The following is an 18,448-nucleotide window of genomic DNA, read 5'->3' as shown; positions in this document are numbered from 1 at the left end:
TCGACTTCCAAAAAGGCGGTGGCTGTACAATGTGTACCTACATCGTTTTCTCTGAGGTTTCTGGACCTATTTACAAATTTTTTAATCAGTTCGCAAAATATTGACATGTCTTTATATGGATTCTTATAGTCCTTAGTCCTTAGTCCTTAGTCCTTAGTCCTCCTTAACCCTGATGCTGCAGGGTTCCTGCCTACATAAGTTAAATGGAGATTCAAGAACTGTTGAAGGTTAATTAATCTAAGTACATATCTACTTGCTAAGCAACGACTATTTGTGATTGAACTCCAATTGCCTACTCATCAACCCGGATAATTCATGTAGGTACAGCACTTCCAAACCATAGACATTGAGAAACTGTTGATTATGAAATTGTATTGTAGGCGCCAAGCATAGACTACATAATTGAACTCCAAATCTCAACTTCTAAACTTTGATGATACAGGGTATTACCTAGAGTTCTCAGTCATGGGGATTCAGGAAATATTGATGGTTATAATAGCTTAAAATAAGGAAAAGGTAGACTTGCGCTATGTTACGTATAATTTTTTTTTTGTTTAAAAGAATATTAGCCATGTTAAATGACTAATATTCCCCTTTCCTCTCCAACTAAGCGTCAGGCTTGTGCTAGGAGTAGGGTACGACAATAGTGCAACGGGCAGGGTTTGAACCGTCGACCTTTTGGTTTTCAGTCCACTCCTTTACCGGTTGAGCTATTGAGGCTCTATATCTATTGTCGCTATTCTACGTGAAGCTACGCTATGTGGTACAAAATTGCGGTACGCGCTACTGCGCGACGCAACGTTGCGGTACGCGCTACGACGCGACGCAACGTTGCGGTACGCGGTACGCACCGCTACGCTATAAGCTATCTGCGACAGGTTGACATGGTAATCGGGGTATGAGGCGGGGGAACGCCCCGCAAACCCGCACGTTACCCGCGCTTGTCGGCACTGGGTTAGCGCGGGGCTGTGTCGGTGTGCGGGCGTTCCCTCCCCGATTGCTATCTCGCCTTGTCGCGTACTATATAAATAAATAAATTATTTATTGATCAAAACATAGGTACAATTATACATACTTACTTACGAGAACTAATACATACTTATACATAATAACAAACCAATTTGTTAAGTAGGTAGGTATACAGAATAATCAACTGTCCCTAAGCTAGGTAGGTATACACCTGTGTTTTAGGCGACATATACAAATCCATTTCAATCGTATTATCTTAGACTGTCAGACGGAACATGAATGGAATGTTTTTATATTTTTTTATTGCGATACAAGTTAGCCCTTGACTGTCATCTTACCTGGTGCCTGGTGGTAAGTGATGACTTGCAAAGGTATTAAACCCATAGTCCTAATCGGTTTAAACCCCTCATCCCCCGTCTCATACCCCGATTGCCATCTCAACCTAGGTAGGTACCCTACCTACCCTACCTATGTAGGCTACCTACATTCGATATAAAACATGGGTATTTCAATGCTAGGGCTGCAAATCGATCCCGAAGGGATTTGCACAGGAGAGACGGTGCACAGTGATTTATGTGGTCGTAAAGTCGCACACGCCGGTGCCCTCGCGCTCACTTGTATAATTCATTGCGTCGGGACACGCTTGACCACAGTCTAGGCCGGATTGCGTATCAGATTTATTGTTCGTAGCTACCTATTTGTCGAGGAAGTTTTTATAGACCTACATTTTAGATTAATATATTAAGCATTAAGTATCATGTGTTTCTCTGCTTCAAATTAGGTAGGTACCATTGCTAAGGAACATAATGAGTATCTGCTGTTCTTTATACTGTGGCTTAGGGTTATGGCCCCTTTCCATTATTTACATCATCATCATTACCAACCGATAGACTCCACTGCTGGACATAGGTCTCTTTTATGGACTGCCATACGTCACGGTCCTGCACCTCCTGAATCCAGCGGCTCCTTACGACACGTTGAGCTTTCAGATCCTTTGGCATACGATTAGAGTATAGGTAATATTTCAATCAAATGTAAGTGATACAATAACCAGGAACGACAACTTAACGTGCAAGGCAAGGCACGGAGGAAACGAAAAGGTCAAGTTTGAACCTCCACAGTCAGTCACCCATCCAGTTACCGACCGGGGTCTACGTTGCCAGCATGATCGTTGGTATGTGTTGTTACTTGTTAGGTACAACTAATTCCCTACGTCCCTCGATTATTATCTAGCTAGGTAGGTAGGTATACCTATAACTTAAGTCCCAAGCTGCTGGAATCAGGCGGCGCAAGACTGTGGCGTGTGGAAATCCCTATGAGAGACACCTAGGTCCAATAGTGGACGTCTATCGGCTGACGAAGATGATGATGATATAAATTAAATAGGTATTTACTACCGAATGTTATTCACAGATAATTTTTGGGCAAAAAACAATTTAATTGATGAATAAATCGTACTTATTATTTATTTAATTTATGTATTTAAACTATTTATATTTATATTTTGATATATATTTATGTAATTAGCTACTTAATGGACGTCATAAAATAATTTTCGAAAGCAGGAAAGAAGATTTCCTTCTAGGTACCTATGCGTATTTCTTATTATTAATTTAAAGATGCGCCAACGGGTTCAAACTTTAAATGTTTGATTTCTTTAGCGTAGCATCATAGAGATACCTTCGTAGCATCGGGTCTAGGGTGCTACGCAGAGACGTAGATAGATATCTTTCTTTTAAAATTATATCGACCTACATGATTATTTTTCGTGAAGTAGGTATCTTTAATTATCTATCTGTAGAGTTAGGAATGGATAGATAGGTACAACTTTTGGTTCTCACCATGTTTACGTAGTTTACAGTAGATACGTAGGTACCTACTATGCAATGGATAATAATTAATTAAGTACTTAATCTATTTAATTTTTGCCTACACACTGGTACCTAATAATAAACGTAAACAGTTTTGCCTAATTTATACATTTGGTGTCTTTAGGTGGTTCGGAAAATTGCAAATCTCGTCTTACTACTTACTTACTATTACTTATTAACTACCTATTTACTTCCAGAATTGACGTCTGTTTTCCAATAGATACTAGGTCTATTTCTGTGTAAAAAACGTTTTTTTCTGTGAATGTTGATCAGTAATAATAAAAAATTTGTAGGTTTCTTCATCAGTGTACCTAGTGAGACAAAGATCAGAAGTTTAGAACATTTGAGGCCCCCAATTTGTGAACTAAACGCTCGAAGTGTAACGTTCAATATCTACTATACGCACTGAAACGCGGATTTTCATTGCAATCGATCGCTGGGTGGACCCGATACTACCGACACTGGGATTGGTCGAGAGGCGTGGTGGCTGTTATCATCACAGAAGAGTTGGCCAATGGCGTGAGGGTGCTGATAAGAGGGTTTGGGGTAGTTTCGTGGGGTGGCGGCAGTACGCCGGGCGCAGCGGCTCAGGGCGGTCGCGGATCATGTTGGGTGCCATGATGTACCCCGGCGTGGAGGACGACCTCGGGGACATGCGCGTACCGCCGATACAACTCGAGCACCTACCCGAAGTGCTCCTATGTACGTAGTTCCAAACGTGATGTGTGTGCTACGCTGTGATTTGTGAGTGTGAGCGAATGTGGGATTACACGTGTCATCTACCTACCTATCTAGATATTGGACCCATGTACCCACTGTACAATTTACATTGATGTACTAACCCTATTATTATAACAATTGTATTGTTAAAATGTCTATAGTCCATGACTGGTTGAGATGGCATTCGGGGTATGAGGTGGGGGGATGCCCCGCACACCCGCAAGTCACCCGCACTCGCCCTCACAGGCAGGGCCGGCGCGGGGGCTGTGAGGGCATGCAGGGTGTTCCCTCCCCTATTGCCGTCTCAACCTGTCGCTAAAAGATATACGTTGTTTATAGGAACAAAACAATAAACTCACTAAGTTAGCCAATTCGTTGAATTAGAATCTAAATAGCTGTTTAGGTATGTAATTACAAATTCTATACTAAGTAAGTAGGTACATAGAAATCATATTTCAATATTGAGAGTAACTATTAGGTAGTAAACTGAGGTTCTATTCTACAGTCTAAAAGCCCTACATAAACTTTTTATGTAAATGTCTTAGCAACCGGAAGATATGCCATGACTGGATATAACGTCTCTTGCAGGGACTTCCAAGTTCCATCGTGTGTCGTTTGTATCCTAAGCTCCGCTGCTCCTAAGCTCCAACGTCTATTGCTTCTTCGATTACATTACACCTAATATGAAACCATCAACCAATTTAGTCCACAAGTCGCAAAAAAACCAGAGTGAATCTAAGCTAAGCTTCTAGGCAAACACGTCTCATCTTAGGCCACATACCGTCACTTTCTATAAGGCAAGCGTGTGCGTATGCTGTGCTGAAATAAACAGATCTGGTCAAAATCCCTCAATTTGTTCCTTTGATTTGTGGTAACGCCAAGGCTCAACCTCCAGGCTAATGTGCCCGTAGGTAGGGCCAAACGACAACAGAGAAGAAACCAAACGACGGTTTAATAAAATAACTAGAAACCTATTAAGTATATAACAACGTATGCGAATTTATAAGTAAGTACAACAACTTAGCGAATTATGTTATATGACTTATATGAGGTACATACTTTGTGTTATATTATTTTAAGGGTTCCGTGGTAAAACAAGAAACTCTTGTAGGTAAGAGCCATCGCCCATGGTGATTTTTGCAGCGATTGAGTAGCGATATAGCCCCTAAAAACTCGCGTCAGTGGCGATGCGTAGCTGGCCCGTCTACAAATGCAAATGCAAATGCGACTGGTTACTGACTCCGTGGCTAGTACCCTACCGGCAACGCCGTTTCGCCAAGGGATTTAGTGTTCCGGTACGATGCCGTGTAGAAACCAGAGGGGTACGGGTTTAATAAAACTGCCATACCCCTTCCAGGTTAGCCCGTTACCATCTTAGACTGCATCATCACTTACCACCAGGTGAGATTGTAATCAAGGGCTAACTTGTATCTGAATAAATGTGGTAGATGCATCCGACTATTCGTAAGTACTTGTAAAAGTTTATACGAATAAAAAAGATTTTCATTTTCATTTTCAATAAAAAAATAAAAAAATAGTTACTGACAATAAGTAGTGATTAAAAATAATAATAACACAACTGCTCTGCCATATTGAGATCTATCATAAACATCCAAATCTGTTCAGGCATTTAGCAGTTAAAATGGAACTAAGAAACTCATACATACATACATTTATTATGTGAGCCGTGAAAACATTACACCCTTTTTTTAGGGCAGTCATGTAAAAGTCAAAATGCATCGGTACAGCCGCGTCATAGAATAGGTAGGTATAGGTAATAAGTAATTAGTACCTACTCACAGACCTTACCTACTATGTTCAAGATACGCGCGGCTGTATTGCTACGCGCCGTGGACGATTATCCTTACATTAATAACGTAGGTTTAACGTAGCCTTTTTTTAAAAAGGCTACTTGCATAGCATAGGTAAGTAGGTACGTACCTACAGGCATACTTTGTATGATCACACGAGTAGATATCGTATGATTGTAAATTGAATATTTGAAAATAGCAACCGCCGAGTTTCTGCTAGTTCTTCCCAGTAGGCAGGGCACTCTAAACCAGTGGTACTTAGATTCATTAGACGATTCAAAAGCATTTAGAAAATAAAGAATCTTTCTAATACCTACCCTGTCAAGTCATTGGGGCTTCAAAGCTTCCAGGAAGAAAAACAATTTTCTCTTTTGTGCAGCCAGTATTCCAAAGTGCGGGGGATGTCATGAGATGATAGTCGACCGGTACGTGCTGAAAGTGTCCGACCGAACGTGGCACGCGGGCTGCTTGCGCTGCGTCGAGTGTCGAGCTATGCTGTCCGGCAAGTGCTTTGCGAGGAACAACCAGCTCTACTGTACCGAGGACTTCTTCAAGTAAGCCTCTTATTATAACCCAAAGTGCGGGGATGTCATGCGATGATAGTCGACCGATACGTGCTGAAACTATCCGACCGAACATGGCACGCGGGCTGCTTGCGGTGCGCCAAGTGTCGAGTCATGCTGTCCGGCAAGTGCTTTGCAAGGAACTACCGAGGACCTCTTCAAGTAAGCCTCTTATTATAACCAAAAGTGCGGGGGATGTCATGCGATGATAGTCGACCGATACGTGCTGAAAGTATCCGACCGAACATGGCACGCGGGCTGCTTGCGGTGCGTCAAGTGTCGAGCCATGCTGTCCGGCAAGTGCTTTGCGAGGAACAACCGAGGACTTCTTCAAGTAAACCTGTTATTATAACGGTGTACCTTTAAGCCGAGTCATTATTGTCAATTTCAATTTATTGCAATTCCATAAACTATGTACAAGGTAGGATAACATCATCTGAATCGATGGATTGAGACAACATATAGCTCTGCTCTCAGAATGAGAGTGTCCACTGCCAAATAGGTAGGTACTTACTTAGCATCAAAACTGACAAAAGTTATCTCGTTTGACTTATCTCTGACTACGGCGCAGAGAGGTATTGTATAACGTCTCTTTGATTAATGTTGTTGGAACTCCTACCATGCATATACCTAGTATGTGACTCATAGAAAGAGGTCACAATCCTCAGAAATGAGGACTACAGTGAGGTATTTTATAATGTCTCTTTGATAATGTTTTTGGTTGCGGCTGTTGTCCCAGGCGCTTCGGCACGAAGTGTGCGGGCTGCGGGCAAGGCATCCCGCCGACGCAGGTGGTGCGGCGGGCGCAGGCGCACGTCTACCACCTCCGGTGCTTTGCGTGCGCCGCGTGCGCGAGGACCTTGAACACGGGAGACGAATTCTACCTTATGGAGGACGGCAAACTCGTCTGTAAGCCTGACTATGAAGCGGCGAGGGCGAAAGGTAAATAACTAAACTATCATGCATACATTTTGGGAAAACACTTGTTATATTTTGCTCTATGTGTCAACTTTCAAGTCAATAAAATGACTCTTCACGCGCCATTTTAACTGTATGGGTCAACTGTGAACTGTCATGTCAAAAGTACGGTTCGCCTTTTAAAATAAAGACTAAAGTCGTACTTTTGACATGAAATTTGACGTAAAAAGTTAAAATGGCGCGTGAGGAGTTAAATTTTAGGCGTAACATCTACTTTTGACATGACAATTATTGACACATAAGTAGTACCTAGAGCAAATATGGCTAATCTTTTCTCAAAATGTACGCCATAGATTATCTACTATCTATTTTGTATTGAATCGATTGACACCTCATTTATCAATATTGGCTCAGTAGTTTGGGCGCTACGACAGTGCAGGTCATAAAAGCATGAAAACACTGCTTACCCTACTTGTAATAGGTCAATGCTTATTTATGGCGTAAAACCTTCGTAATCTGATGAATTCTCGCCTCATCCGCATGGATATTGGTTATCGCGGGAACTCTTTGACTTTCCGGGATAAAAAGTAACCTACAATGTTCGTCTCCGGGATGCAAGCTATCTCTATAGGTACATTTTTACAAAATCGACTATACGGACGGGCCGTGAAAGCCGAAAAGATAAGAAAATTGTGCTAGTTAGAAAGGGCCGTTGAAATTTGGCTTAGTACGCACTTGCCTGAAAATCCGGCCGCCCAACGAACATTCCATAACTTACACATTTTATTTAAGCTAGGTAGTAAACGAAATTACATAGACCCAAGTAACTTTGACCTATATTAAACAGAATAATAAATTCCTTAGCTTTGTGATCCTAAAAGGAAGTGCTCAGTAGAACTGACTGTGGTTTTTGTGGCGCACTGAATGCAGCAGGAATAATTATGTAATTTTTATAAGTTTAATGATAATAATAATAAAATAAAAAGTAATATAAGTTTGACCTCTAAGTTCGTTGCTCTCACCTGAAAATCTGGCCGCCCAATAAATATTCTATATCTTACGTAGGTACCTATTATATTTATGCTGCTAACAATGGCTGCTAAGCGAAATTATAAATACCGAAGTAACTTAGGTCGATACCTGCTTTATAGGCTTAAGTTTGCTGGTTAATAAAATTTTGAAGCCTAAAATTAATAAAATTTTGTGGCTTACAATTCTCAAACGCATGGATCGATTTGAATGCGGTTTTGTATTCTAAGAGTTGGTTAAATATTTTCAAATTGGTACTCATGTACAGAATTACTATGAAGTCGTTTATAATATGCATTTATAGGTGATTTGTCTGTCGCAGGTGAGGGCTCCTTAGACGGGGACGCCGCTAGCAAACGACCGCGAACCACGATAACTGCCAAGCAGCTAGAAACGCTCAAAAGCGCGTACAGCAGTAGTCCGAAGCCAGCGCGGCACGTGAGAGAGCAGCTCGCCCAGGATACTGGCCTCGATATGCGAGTTGTTCAAGTCTGGTTTCAGAATAGGTGAGTAAAAAGTATAATACCTGCAATCTGTATGCCTAAGAGCTCTCAGGCATGCAGGTTTCCTCGCGATGTTTTCCTTCACTGCAAGTGATACTTATTAAATAATGCTAGAAGTTACACATGCGTCAGGCATGCAACCCCGGACCTCTCGAATAGAAGGCCGACGTTTTGACCACTAGCATATCACATCTTTTACAGACGTAGAATTTTATCAGACGCTGCATTTTAGTCTCTAAACAATTGTGTAATGTCCTAAACGCATAGATACCTAAAACGCAGTTATCTGGTAAGTAGTAGAACATCGATTGATATCAGCTACTGTTCCAATTTCTCTGACGTACCAACGTCGCGTTGCCTAGCAAGGCAAGTATGAAGTAACAAAAGGTTAATCAAGCGTCAACCATTTCCACTACCATGTTAATTGATAAATCGATTTTGTACTTATATCAATACCAACTTAATTGATTTTGCATACACGCTAAAAACGAGAAAGCAAGTAAGAACTAATGATTTTAAAATGTTGTGTTAACAAGACATAGGCAAAGATTAATAATATAGGTAAGTTATGGTCTAAAGTCGGTCGTTATGTTGCTCTGGAATTGCAATCATAAAAGAATAGTAATGTTCAGCCAAGTATAACTTATTTTCCGCATATAACTGATTAAATACAAAGATATACGTAATTCAATAGAATCATTCAACACAATACGTTTGGCGAACTAGTAGCGACCTTAGTATGATACAAAAGTATGACCTTTATCACAATAGGAATACCTACCTACCTACTACCTACATGTTTAGTCCAGACATGTAGGTACTTTTTTCCTTTTGAGGTACGGAACCCTTGGATTTATTTACACGACTCCCCAAAAAAGGAGTGTTTGCAGGGTTCATGTACCTAAATAGGTATTGTGTATGTAATATTATGTAGGTATGTGTGTAATATGTGAGTTTCTTTTTTCCACCATAACTTCTAAATGCCTGAACAGATTTGGATGTCCTATCGCTAGAATCGTTACATCGTATCTTATTGGCTATACCTACCTTTTTTTGGCAGGGTAGTCGTGTTTTTAATTTTTTTTATTAGGTAGGTACTATTTGTGTTTAAATAGATTTTAAGTTCAAATTAATCATTATCTGCCTCAAAAATATGTAATTATAGTCATCATGATCAACCCATAGCCGGTTCACTATGGAGCACGGTTCTCCTCTTAGTATGAGAAGGGTTCGGCCATAGTCCACCACGCTGGCCTAGTGCGAATAGGCAAGTTTCACACACCTTGGAGCACATTATGGAGAACTCTCAGGCATGCATGTTTCCTCACGATGTTTTCAGTGATATTTAATTACTTAAAACTTGCTTATAACGCATATATAACACTGAAAAGTTAGAGGTACGTGCCCGGGATCGACTTTTCAACCTCTGATTAGGAGGCGGACGTCATAGCCACTAGGCTATCATAGATTTATTTAGTAACCGGCAAGAAATATTGTATATTGACCTTTAGAATGAGATTTCGGCTTTGTAGAGCGTTGTCTCTGTCACTCATAGCTGCCTTTTTTTTTTTTTTTATTCACATACAAGTTAGCCCTTGACTGCAATCTCACCTGGTGGTAAGTGATGATGCAGTCTAAGATGATAGCGGGCTAACCTGGAAGGGGTATGGCAGTTTTTAGTAAACCCATACCCCTTTGGTTTCTACACGGCATCGTACCGGAACGCTAAATCGCTTGGCGGCACGGCTTTGCCGGCAGGGTGGTAACTAGCCACGGCCGAAGCCTCCCACCAGACCAGACCAGAAATTTAGAAATTATAAAATTCCAAACCCCTGCCAGGAATCGAACCCGGGACCTCCCACTAATAAGACCACAGCGCTCACCACTGCGCCAGGGAGGTCGTCAAACCTATGTGACGTTTTGTCGGTCTCAACGACAGACAACGCTTACGAAACCGCTATCTCTTTCTAAAGGTCGATGTACAATATTTCTTGCCGGGTACTGTAACTCTTGTATGTGGCGTGCACAATAGGCATTGCAAGTCAAGCATTGTGATAACGTGCGCGTTTTACGAGGCGCGCCCAAAGCGCGGGGCGTGACGGCCGCCGTGACGACGCCGCTCGCGCGCGACCAAACACCGAGATAGCTAAACGACTGCACATGCGATTGTAAACTAGCCTACTACCTATTAGCTACAGCTCATATTAATTTACTGTTACAACTATTAAAGTTACCGGGAGTAACAGACTAAAACATCGAACACAAAAATATGCCAGTCTTCCCAAAAAATTTACAGTCAGTGAGACTGTCCACAGAAGGGAAAACATAAAACTAAGTATGAAAATATAACAGTGGTTTTATTTGTTTTTGGATCTGGATTTTGGACTGAGAGGGACTCTAAAATTAATATTTATTTTCGATGTTTCCAGTACTTAAGTAGGTACTATCTTTTCGCTATTTTAACGATAAGGCCGCCTATTGTACATGCTATCTTTGTCATATGTCTATTGTTTTGGTTTTGGTGTACAATAAAGCATATTTTACTTACTTTACTTTACTTTACTTTTACTAGGTCAGCTTGATAGTCCTTTAACCTTTTACTCCTAATAACGATATATTACTCCCACAAAGAGGTAAAAAGTCTATTTCGGCTTTCGCTTCAGTAGGCTGAAGCGAAAGCTTCGTCTCTAGATTCATTATGACCTGGAGAGTTTAACTTGTACATATATCCGATATGTACAAGTTGTATTATTTTCTCATTGATACATAGGTACATGCTTGATTGATTCATGCGTATGTTTTGGGAGGACATTTCAATAATTATTCGTTAAAAATTAAAATATTTCAATAGTACCCACCCACACGTTAGTGACCGGGTTTTCTCTGAAAAAGTTTTTCTCTTTGCTATAGGCTCCTAGCTGACCTGCTTAGCCGTATATCCATACGGACAAATCAATAAAGCAACCATAACAATAACAGCGATAAAAGTAATTTCGGCCATTGTTCCAATAATCCATCGCGGCTATATCGCAGCACGGAGTCCCGGCGGGCTGGGCGGAGGCTTAATTAAGCGCGCTCTTTGTCGGGCTCCCTGCCGCTTCGCTAATAGTACACGCTAAACATACGCGATAGGGTGCAGTCTATGCTGGGTATTTAGGTATTTTGAATCGATTCCTGTGGAGTTGTTTTTCATCAATGATGGTTCAGTTTGAATGCGAGTTACGTAACAGTGAATAAGCGGCGGCGCCAGATTGAGACGACGACGTGGTAGAAATTAATTTGCTCCGTTGTCTGCCCATGATCACATCACACTAATATTATAAAGGCGAAAGTTTGTATGTATGTGTGTGTAAGTTTGTTGCTCTTTTACACCAAAACTACTGGACGGTTTTGGCTGAAAGGAATGGAGATAAATTATACTCTGATTAACACATAGGCTACTTTTTAATACCAGATAATTAGAATTCCCATGGGATTTTCATTAACCTAAATCCATGGGGACAACGTCGTGGGCATCAGCTAGTGATCCATAAGGTAGCTGAAAACTGAACCTAATATATTGGGTAATAAATTAAATTATTTTTTACTTTTTAGTGTTGGTGGTTATTGAAGTCGGTTTTTTTTTTTGATTTTTTTTTCACAATTTTTAGTGGACCCATCGTACTAAAATATGATATGCCTGGTTACAAACCTACTGTTTACTAAGCTATTACACTGATCGCGAGCAATTTACTCTTATCCACTGAGGAGCTATGTTCTCCATCTCCGAAGATATTCATCAGATCTTCACCGACGTCAAATAGACCTATCAAGTAGGTATGTCCTACCAAACAATAAAAGAATCATCAAAATCAGTTTATATTTGGCGGAGAAATCGCGTTACAAACATACAAAAAAAAACATACAGTCGAATTAAGAACCTCCTCCTTTTTTTGAAGTCGTTTAAAAAGTTGCCATGTTACACATGCGAATTTCCTGCATTTTCACTTCAAATAGTTTTTATTAATCTAGGAGTAAGTAGGTAGGTTGGTACGAAATCAAATCAAATAATTTATTCAAAATAGGTAACAAATTACACTTTTTGATTATTATCAGTTGTTGGATTTGTAAGATATAGTGGTGATAATTTTGACGCAAACTTAAAAGTTAAAACTAAAGCTACGAGGTTTCCAAACGCGCCCTATTTAGTCCAACGGGTGCGATTTGAACAATGACAATATCATTGGATTTGAACGTTGGTACGACCATTTGGATTTTAGTTTATACATACTTTTCTTTTTTTAATTTCAAGTGGAATTAAGAATTACATAGATATCTATCTGCAACTATTAGTAATTATTATACCAGTAAAAGTTTAAGACGACCAATATCTTTGTTTCAAAGGAGAGCAAAAGAGAAGCGGCTAAAGAAGGACGCAGGCCGAACACGCTGGTCGCAATATTTCAGGTCCATGAAAGGTGGAGGCAGCGGTTCACCCAGACATGACCGACTGCTCGATAAGGATGAACTGAAAATCGATTTGGATTCCTTCAGCCATCACGGTAAGCTTGCTTTAGATGAACTACCTAATGCTTACTTGGACAATCGACAGTCGAAAAGGCCATACGTGGATTACAATCATGCATTATATACGTAGGTAGACATACACAAAACGGCAGTACTTACCCTAAGCTTTCATTTTGTTTTTAAGGCTACATGTTTTTAGCTTTGTAATTTAAATAAAGGACAACATTCTGAACTATAACTAAGAGCACCTAGCCCAGTAGGGCCGTTTTCTTTAATTCTACCGAAACGGTCCTATTAGTGGCAACCCCCTACCAGATGTCGTTAAAGTTTAAAGATCTCTGGCAGGGGGTTGCCCCACGATATACTGAGTGTCTGGCAATGCATGACGCGATTTCTAGTAGGTACTAGTCAGAAGAGAATGTGAAAAAATTAGACTTCATAGGTTGGCGTAAGAATACACCTTTATTACCTGTTTTACTAAAGCGACCATGATCCAAACTTCATAGTCGCTGATCGTTCCTCCCTGTGTTGCGGACGATACGCATATAAACTTTCAGCTTTTATTAAATAACGAAGGTCTGGCACGCGCTGGCTCTACTGGCAAAATTTAATGCTTTTAAGTCAACGGGATGTTCCCTATAGGTTTTGATTCCCATGAGAGTCACGACAGACAGACAACGAAGTGATCCTATAAGGGTTCCGTTTTTACTCTTGAGGTACGGAAACCTAAGAAGGGATATTATACCTATAGTTTCTTACCTACAACTCTGTATCTCCTTTGTAGAGCTAAGCAACGACAGCTACAGCACAGCAGCGCTCGGAGGAGAAGAAGGTTCGCCCGCTGGTGGCGCGGCGGGAACGCGGTTCGGGGCCACGCCGCCCTACCTGCGCGCGCACTCGCCGCCCCACGCGCACTACCACTACCCGCCAGACCATCTCGTGTACACCAATATTGGTAAATAATTTCATCATATTATTATCATTCTAAGAACGAGTCTCCCCTCAGAATGAAAAGATTTTTGGCCATTTGCTCACCACGCTAGCCAAGTCATAATCAACCCATCGCTGGCTCACTATTGAACACAGCTCTCCTCTCAGAATGAGAAGGGCTTGGGCATATTCTACCTGGCCAAGTGGGCATTGGCAGACTTCATACACCTTCGAGAACATTATAGAGAACTCTCAAGCATGCAGGTTTTTAAAAATAAAATCAAAAAATCAAAATCTATTTAACTTTGTTGAAATAGGTATTTCTTACGATATTTTCCTTCACCGTTAAAGTAAGATGACACGCATATTAGAACTTTGAAAAGGCTTGTGACTATCATTTCTTTATATCTACCTAAGCATAAGAAGCTTTTAATTATAGAATTTTTGGGACAGGTCAAGCAATGAGCGGCGCTGGACTTGCAGGAGCAGGTGGTGCATCCGACATGAGCAGCTCGTCTTCCCCGGCTGCGGGAGGGTATCCTGACTTTCCTCCTTCACCAGACTCTTGGTTAGGAGAGCCGCACCACTACTCCCCGCGAGGCTATCCCTAGCGGCGGCCACCTCCGGCGCACGCGCAGCCCGCGCCCCCGCCGCTCCCCGCACCCTGCCCCGCCCACGTGCTCGCCGTGCAGCCGCTTGAACTCGTAGTGAAACGAGAGCTGTGATTGATACACGAGTAAACATCGTCGTTTATTACAAAAGACACAGATAATATTATAGATACAGTGTAAATAGAACCTAAACTAATAATCTATTTTGATCAATTAAAAATATTATTATCTATATTAAAAGTTAAAACGATCGGTCAGTGTGCGCTAACATGGTCCATTTTGCAAACGAAATTAATGCAAAACTTCCAATTGTTAGGTATATCTATTATAATTACACTATCATGGCCATGGGAGATTTGAATAGAATTCCACGGTGATTTACTGATTCCGCCTTTATATTCATCTATAACAGATATCCTCATGTTTTAATATGGCGTTTAGGAAATAACTTAACTCTATTATTGCATTCCATTTCCATTCCAATATTAGTACAATATGAGAGTAGGTCTAACGGTGTACCTAGTGGCGGTAATAGGGTGAAGACGGAAATAAGAGAAGACTTTGAATATAATAATAAAATTATAAATGTAATATATAATTTTAATTTTTTTTTAAGTTTCAACATCTTGATGTTGTATAATAAAATTACCAAAGCTTTGAAATTTGTAAATATCTTCTTCAAGTCGTAAGTTTTTGTGATTGCACAAAATTGTATCCAGGATACAGTGTAAGTAATGTACAAAGTTTTAAAATTAAAATAATTATTATGACTGTAAACCACAAGAATGATTCGGTAATCCAAGCAAAAAATATCTTGGTTATATTTTGATGATGATACAATAAAATGATTGTAATTATTACGAATCTTTTGAATTAGATGTTATTTCATAGATTTATAATTATTTGAATGCTATGTAATATTATATGTGTGTAATCGTAAAAATAATATTTCTGTACATAAAGTGAATGTAATTATTACTTAGAATAGTTCACGTATTAATAAGGCCATAGTGATACCTATCATACTTTGTGCAAAAAAATCTAGTCGAGACATAAATGGTATATTAATAATAACAGTTAATGCGGTAATTGATTTGAAGTTTTATTTACAAGTTTTATGTAATTATATTTTACAATAGGTATGTATTTACAGTTCCGTTGTAGCCACTCCCCAGTACTGTTGCATCCGGCCTTCGAGGTCCAATGAGTCTTGGGATGGTGCTGTTTTTTCTTGTATAACAGCGAAATCATATTCTAAATGATAGGGCATTAGTCTCTGGAGTGAACCAAAATATGCAGCGTTTGGTCCGCCATTTGGCATTCTACCCGATCCAAATCGATATTCAGGTTTCAAGTTGTTACCAAAAGATCTGGCGCTCCCAAAATGTTTTGATAGAAATGGAACTTTAGACTTGTTTTGTTTTTGAACCTCTACTTGTCCTGTCAAATGGAGTTGCGGACTGCTTCCAGATAAACCTTTTAAATTTCTCAGGCTACCATTTGATTTAATACCTTTTGAAAGATTATCAAGTTCCTTATCAAAAAGCATTTGAGTATTTTGTTCCAACATGTACTCCCAGCACTTAAACTGTTCATCGGAAGAAGGAACTTCCTCATTTGTTCGCTCATCGTCCTTTTCCTCTTCAACTCGTACTCGTATTGCTCTTGCCACAGCGCCACGAGGTTTCCTCTCAGACGCTCTAATGTGTGACCTTACACTTGCGTAATGTTGTTGGTTTACTATTTCGCTTGAAGGTCTATCACTTTGTCCGCTAGGTGAAGATCTATCGCTAGTTGATTTGGGTGGTGTAATAGAATGACAACAGGGTTCCAAACGAGAGCAACAACAATCAGGTCTACATGCCGATTTAGTGTTAATTGTATTTCGAAGCTCGCGCATTAGTAAATCAACATCGGGACGTACCGTATCAAATCGAACAATGACAACAGATATACAGTCTTCTGCGCCATAACTTTGAGCTAAGTCTTGCAATCGCTTTGCTGCTAAAACTGGATTCCTCTCAGTCCTTACTTCAGATACAGCAGCATCCACTGTAACAACATTCCAGAATTTGCCGTTTCCTAATATCAAAAATTCATCATCATCTTTGATAACTGTTTGTATAATATCAGGATCAGGTACTGTATTTGGGTACCGGGAAGAGTAACCCAACCGTTTATTGTTTTCTATACCTAAGCATAATGGCCCACTACGGCGACTTAAAACCGCTTTCGTGTTGCCTACATTAGCCAGCCTTAAGTTATATTTTCGGGCCGTTTGGCCAAAACCATTTTCCGGTGCTATTATAGGTGATAAGTGGCACAGAATAAGGCAAGCACCTTTTCGTTGACCTTTTTGCTTTAATTCTCTATGAGCTGAAAGGACGACATATTTCATGTACTCATTTACAGTTTCTTTAATAGACTTCTCTTCAAGAAGGAGTCCTGGTAAAGTAGTTTGTAAAATTTTAGGTACCTCAACATCCGTTTCGCCATCGATTATTGCGAACAGACCTTCTTTATTACAAAATGATGGAAGACGAATTTGAGCACAAGATAGTTGCAAGTTCTTATTGGGACATTCTGAAAATCCTGTTACCCAAGGCGTAGCACCATTTAATTCTTCATGATAATTACTTTTTTGAGACCATGACAGTGCATTTTGTCCAGTGACATCAACAAGACTTAGCGGACGTTGGCATTTATAGGCATTAAACTGTGATGGATCCATTTGTAATTTTTTATTACACGATATATCAAGAAATTTCAACTGTTTCGGAGCTAATAACCTCAGGTCGATACTATCTAATTCGTTATGAGCAAAGTCCAATATTTTAACTGAAGCACTACATGCAAACATTGGAATACTCCGTAATCTATTTGAATGTGCACGTACCACTCTGATGTTATTTAACTGTGGCAAGTTATCTGGTAGCTTAGTTAAGGAATTGCCTGAAATTATCAGCTCTTCAATCTCAGGCCAAAAGTTAAAGCAATTATCTGGCAGGCTTATCAAACAGTTATAGGCAATATGGAGTATTTTTAGACCACGAAATGTTATTATGACATCTATGACTTCGTCTGTTAAACAATTTGCTGTCAGATAGAGGCGCTCTAAGCAATGTGGCGAAGCTCCTCTAACACGAGGTAAGCGGCTCAGTCTGTTGTTTGAAAGGTTTAAAATATTTAATCTGTCACAAATTGAGAAGAAATTTTCTGGAAGTGTTTGGATGCAGTTGTCGTGGAGAAGCAGTTCTTTTAAAGGTGATCTCAATCGTGGCATCGATGGAAAATTTGTTATTTTATTGTGTGCTAAATGTAAATGGCTAAGGCTGGATAGTTCACTGCAGAATAAGTGGTCAGGAAGTGACGTTAGTTGATTGTTGCTGGCGAAGAGTTTGGTCAGATCAGAACACCCGCTGAGCCATTGTGGCAAGGAAGATAATTTGTTATGTGAAACATCGATCTCGACTAAGTTGATAGGTGGCACCATCGTAGTCAAGCTATCCAATTCTGAAATAAAACAATAACCACTTTTAAGCACGGTCGGCCTCAGAATTCGAGCATCAATCTCGCAAAACTATTGCATCAAAACCAGTCGCACTTATGGCCTTTTTCTATTAACACGCCACACAAACACTCATATTATGTACGCACAAGCGTGCCGTGGCAGTGCAAGCGAATTCGATCATAAAGGTACTAAACGAGTTTTGGCCTTTGACTGTACCTATATACTCGTAGGTATTGTCAGGTAGTCTACTATCATACGATTAGAAAATGACAATATTGAAAAGGATATTTAAAAAAAATGAGCTTATGTCCGCGACTTCATCCGCGTGTGCTACACAAATTTCAAACCCTTATTTTACCCCCTCAGAGGTTGAATTTGCAAAAATCATTTCTTAGTGAATGTCTACGTCATTATAGCTATCTGCATGCCAAAATTCAGCCCGATCAGTCCAGAAGTTTGAGCTGTGCGTTGGTAGATTAGTCAGTCAGTCAGTAAGTCAATCAACT

The 18,448-nt window shown here is 40.1% G+C and overlaps 2 protein-coding genes and 1 long non-coding RNA gene across 14 annotated transcripts in view; 2 read left to right on the top strand and 1 right to left on the bottom strand.

Moving 5' to 3' along the window:
- The window catches only part of Lim3 (Lim3 homeobox protein), an 83,469-nt gene extending 67,949 nt beyond the window's left edge, over positions 1 to 15,520 (top strand). For 2 of the 11 annotated variants that reach the window (XM_069501575.1, XM_069501548.1), the window contains 6 exons: positions 5,751 to 5,925; positions 6,668 to 6,876; positions 8,186 to 8,387; positions 12,768 to 12,925; positions 13,675 to 13,845; positions 14,274 to 15,520. In XM_069501575.1, coding sequence (XP_069357676.1) covers positions 5,783 to 5,925; positions 6,668 to 6,876; positions 8,186 to 8,387; positions 12,768 to 12,925; positions 13,675 to 13,845; positions 14,274 to 14,431 — 1,041 coding nt within the window. In that variant the 5' untranslated portion in view covers positions 5,751 to 5,782 and the 3' untranslated portion in view covers positions 14,432 to 15,520. Of the gene's footprint in view, positions 1 to 3,422; positions 3,585 to 5,750; positions 5,926 to 6,667; positions 6,877 to 8,185; positions 8,388 to 12,767; positions 12,926 to 13,674; positions 13,846 to 14,273 lie in introns of those variants that run through there. The other 9 variants (XM_034973067.2, XM_069501570.1, XM_034973059.2 and 6 more) reach the window with 9 other exon arrangements.
- The window catches only part of LOC138402988 (uncharacterized), a 320,130-nt gene that overhangs the window by 234,642 nt on the left and 67,040 nt on the right, over positions 1 to 18,448 (top strand). The gene's annotated exons all lie outside the window — the stretch shown is intronic.
- Phlpp (PH domain leucine-rich repeat protein phosphatase) overlaps positions 15,513 to 18,448 on the bottom strand; it is a 29,463-nt gene continuing 26,527 nt past the window's right edge. For both annotated transcript variants that reach the window (XM_034972954.2, XM_069501274.1), the window contains one exon: positions 15,513 to 17,944. In XM_034972954.2, the coding sequence (XP_034828845.2) occupies positions 15,579 to 17,944 (2,366 nt within the window). In that variant the 3' untranslated portion in view covers positions 15,513 to 15,578. The remainder of the gene's footprint in view (positions 17,945 to 18,448) is intronic.

Source organism: Maniola hyperantus, chromosome 1 (genome assembly GCF_902806685.2).
Source record: "Maniola hyperantus chromosome 1, iAphHyp1.2, whole genome shotgun sequence".
Taxonomy (NCBI): domain Eukaryota; kingdom Metazoa; phylum Arthropoda; class Insecta; order Lepidoptera; family Nymphalidae; genus Maniola; species Maniola hyperantus.
Note: the sequence above shows the minus strand (reverse complement) of the source record. Positions and strands in the feature narration are given on the sequence as shown.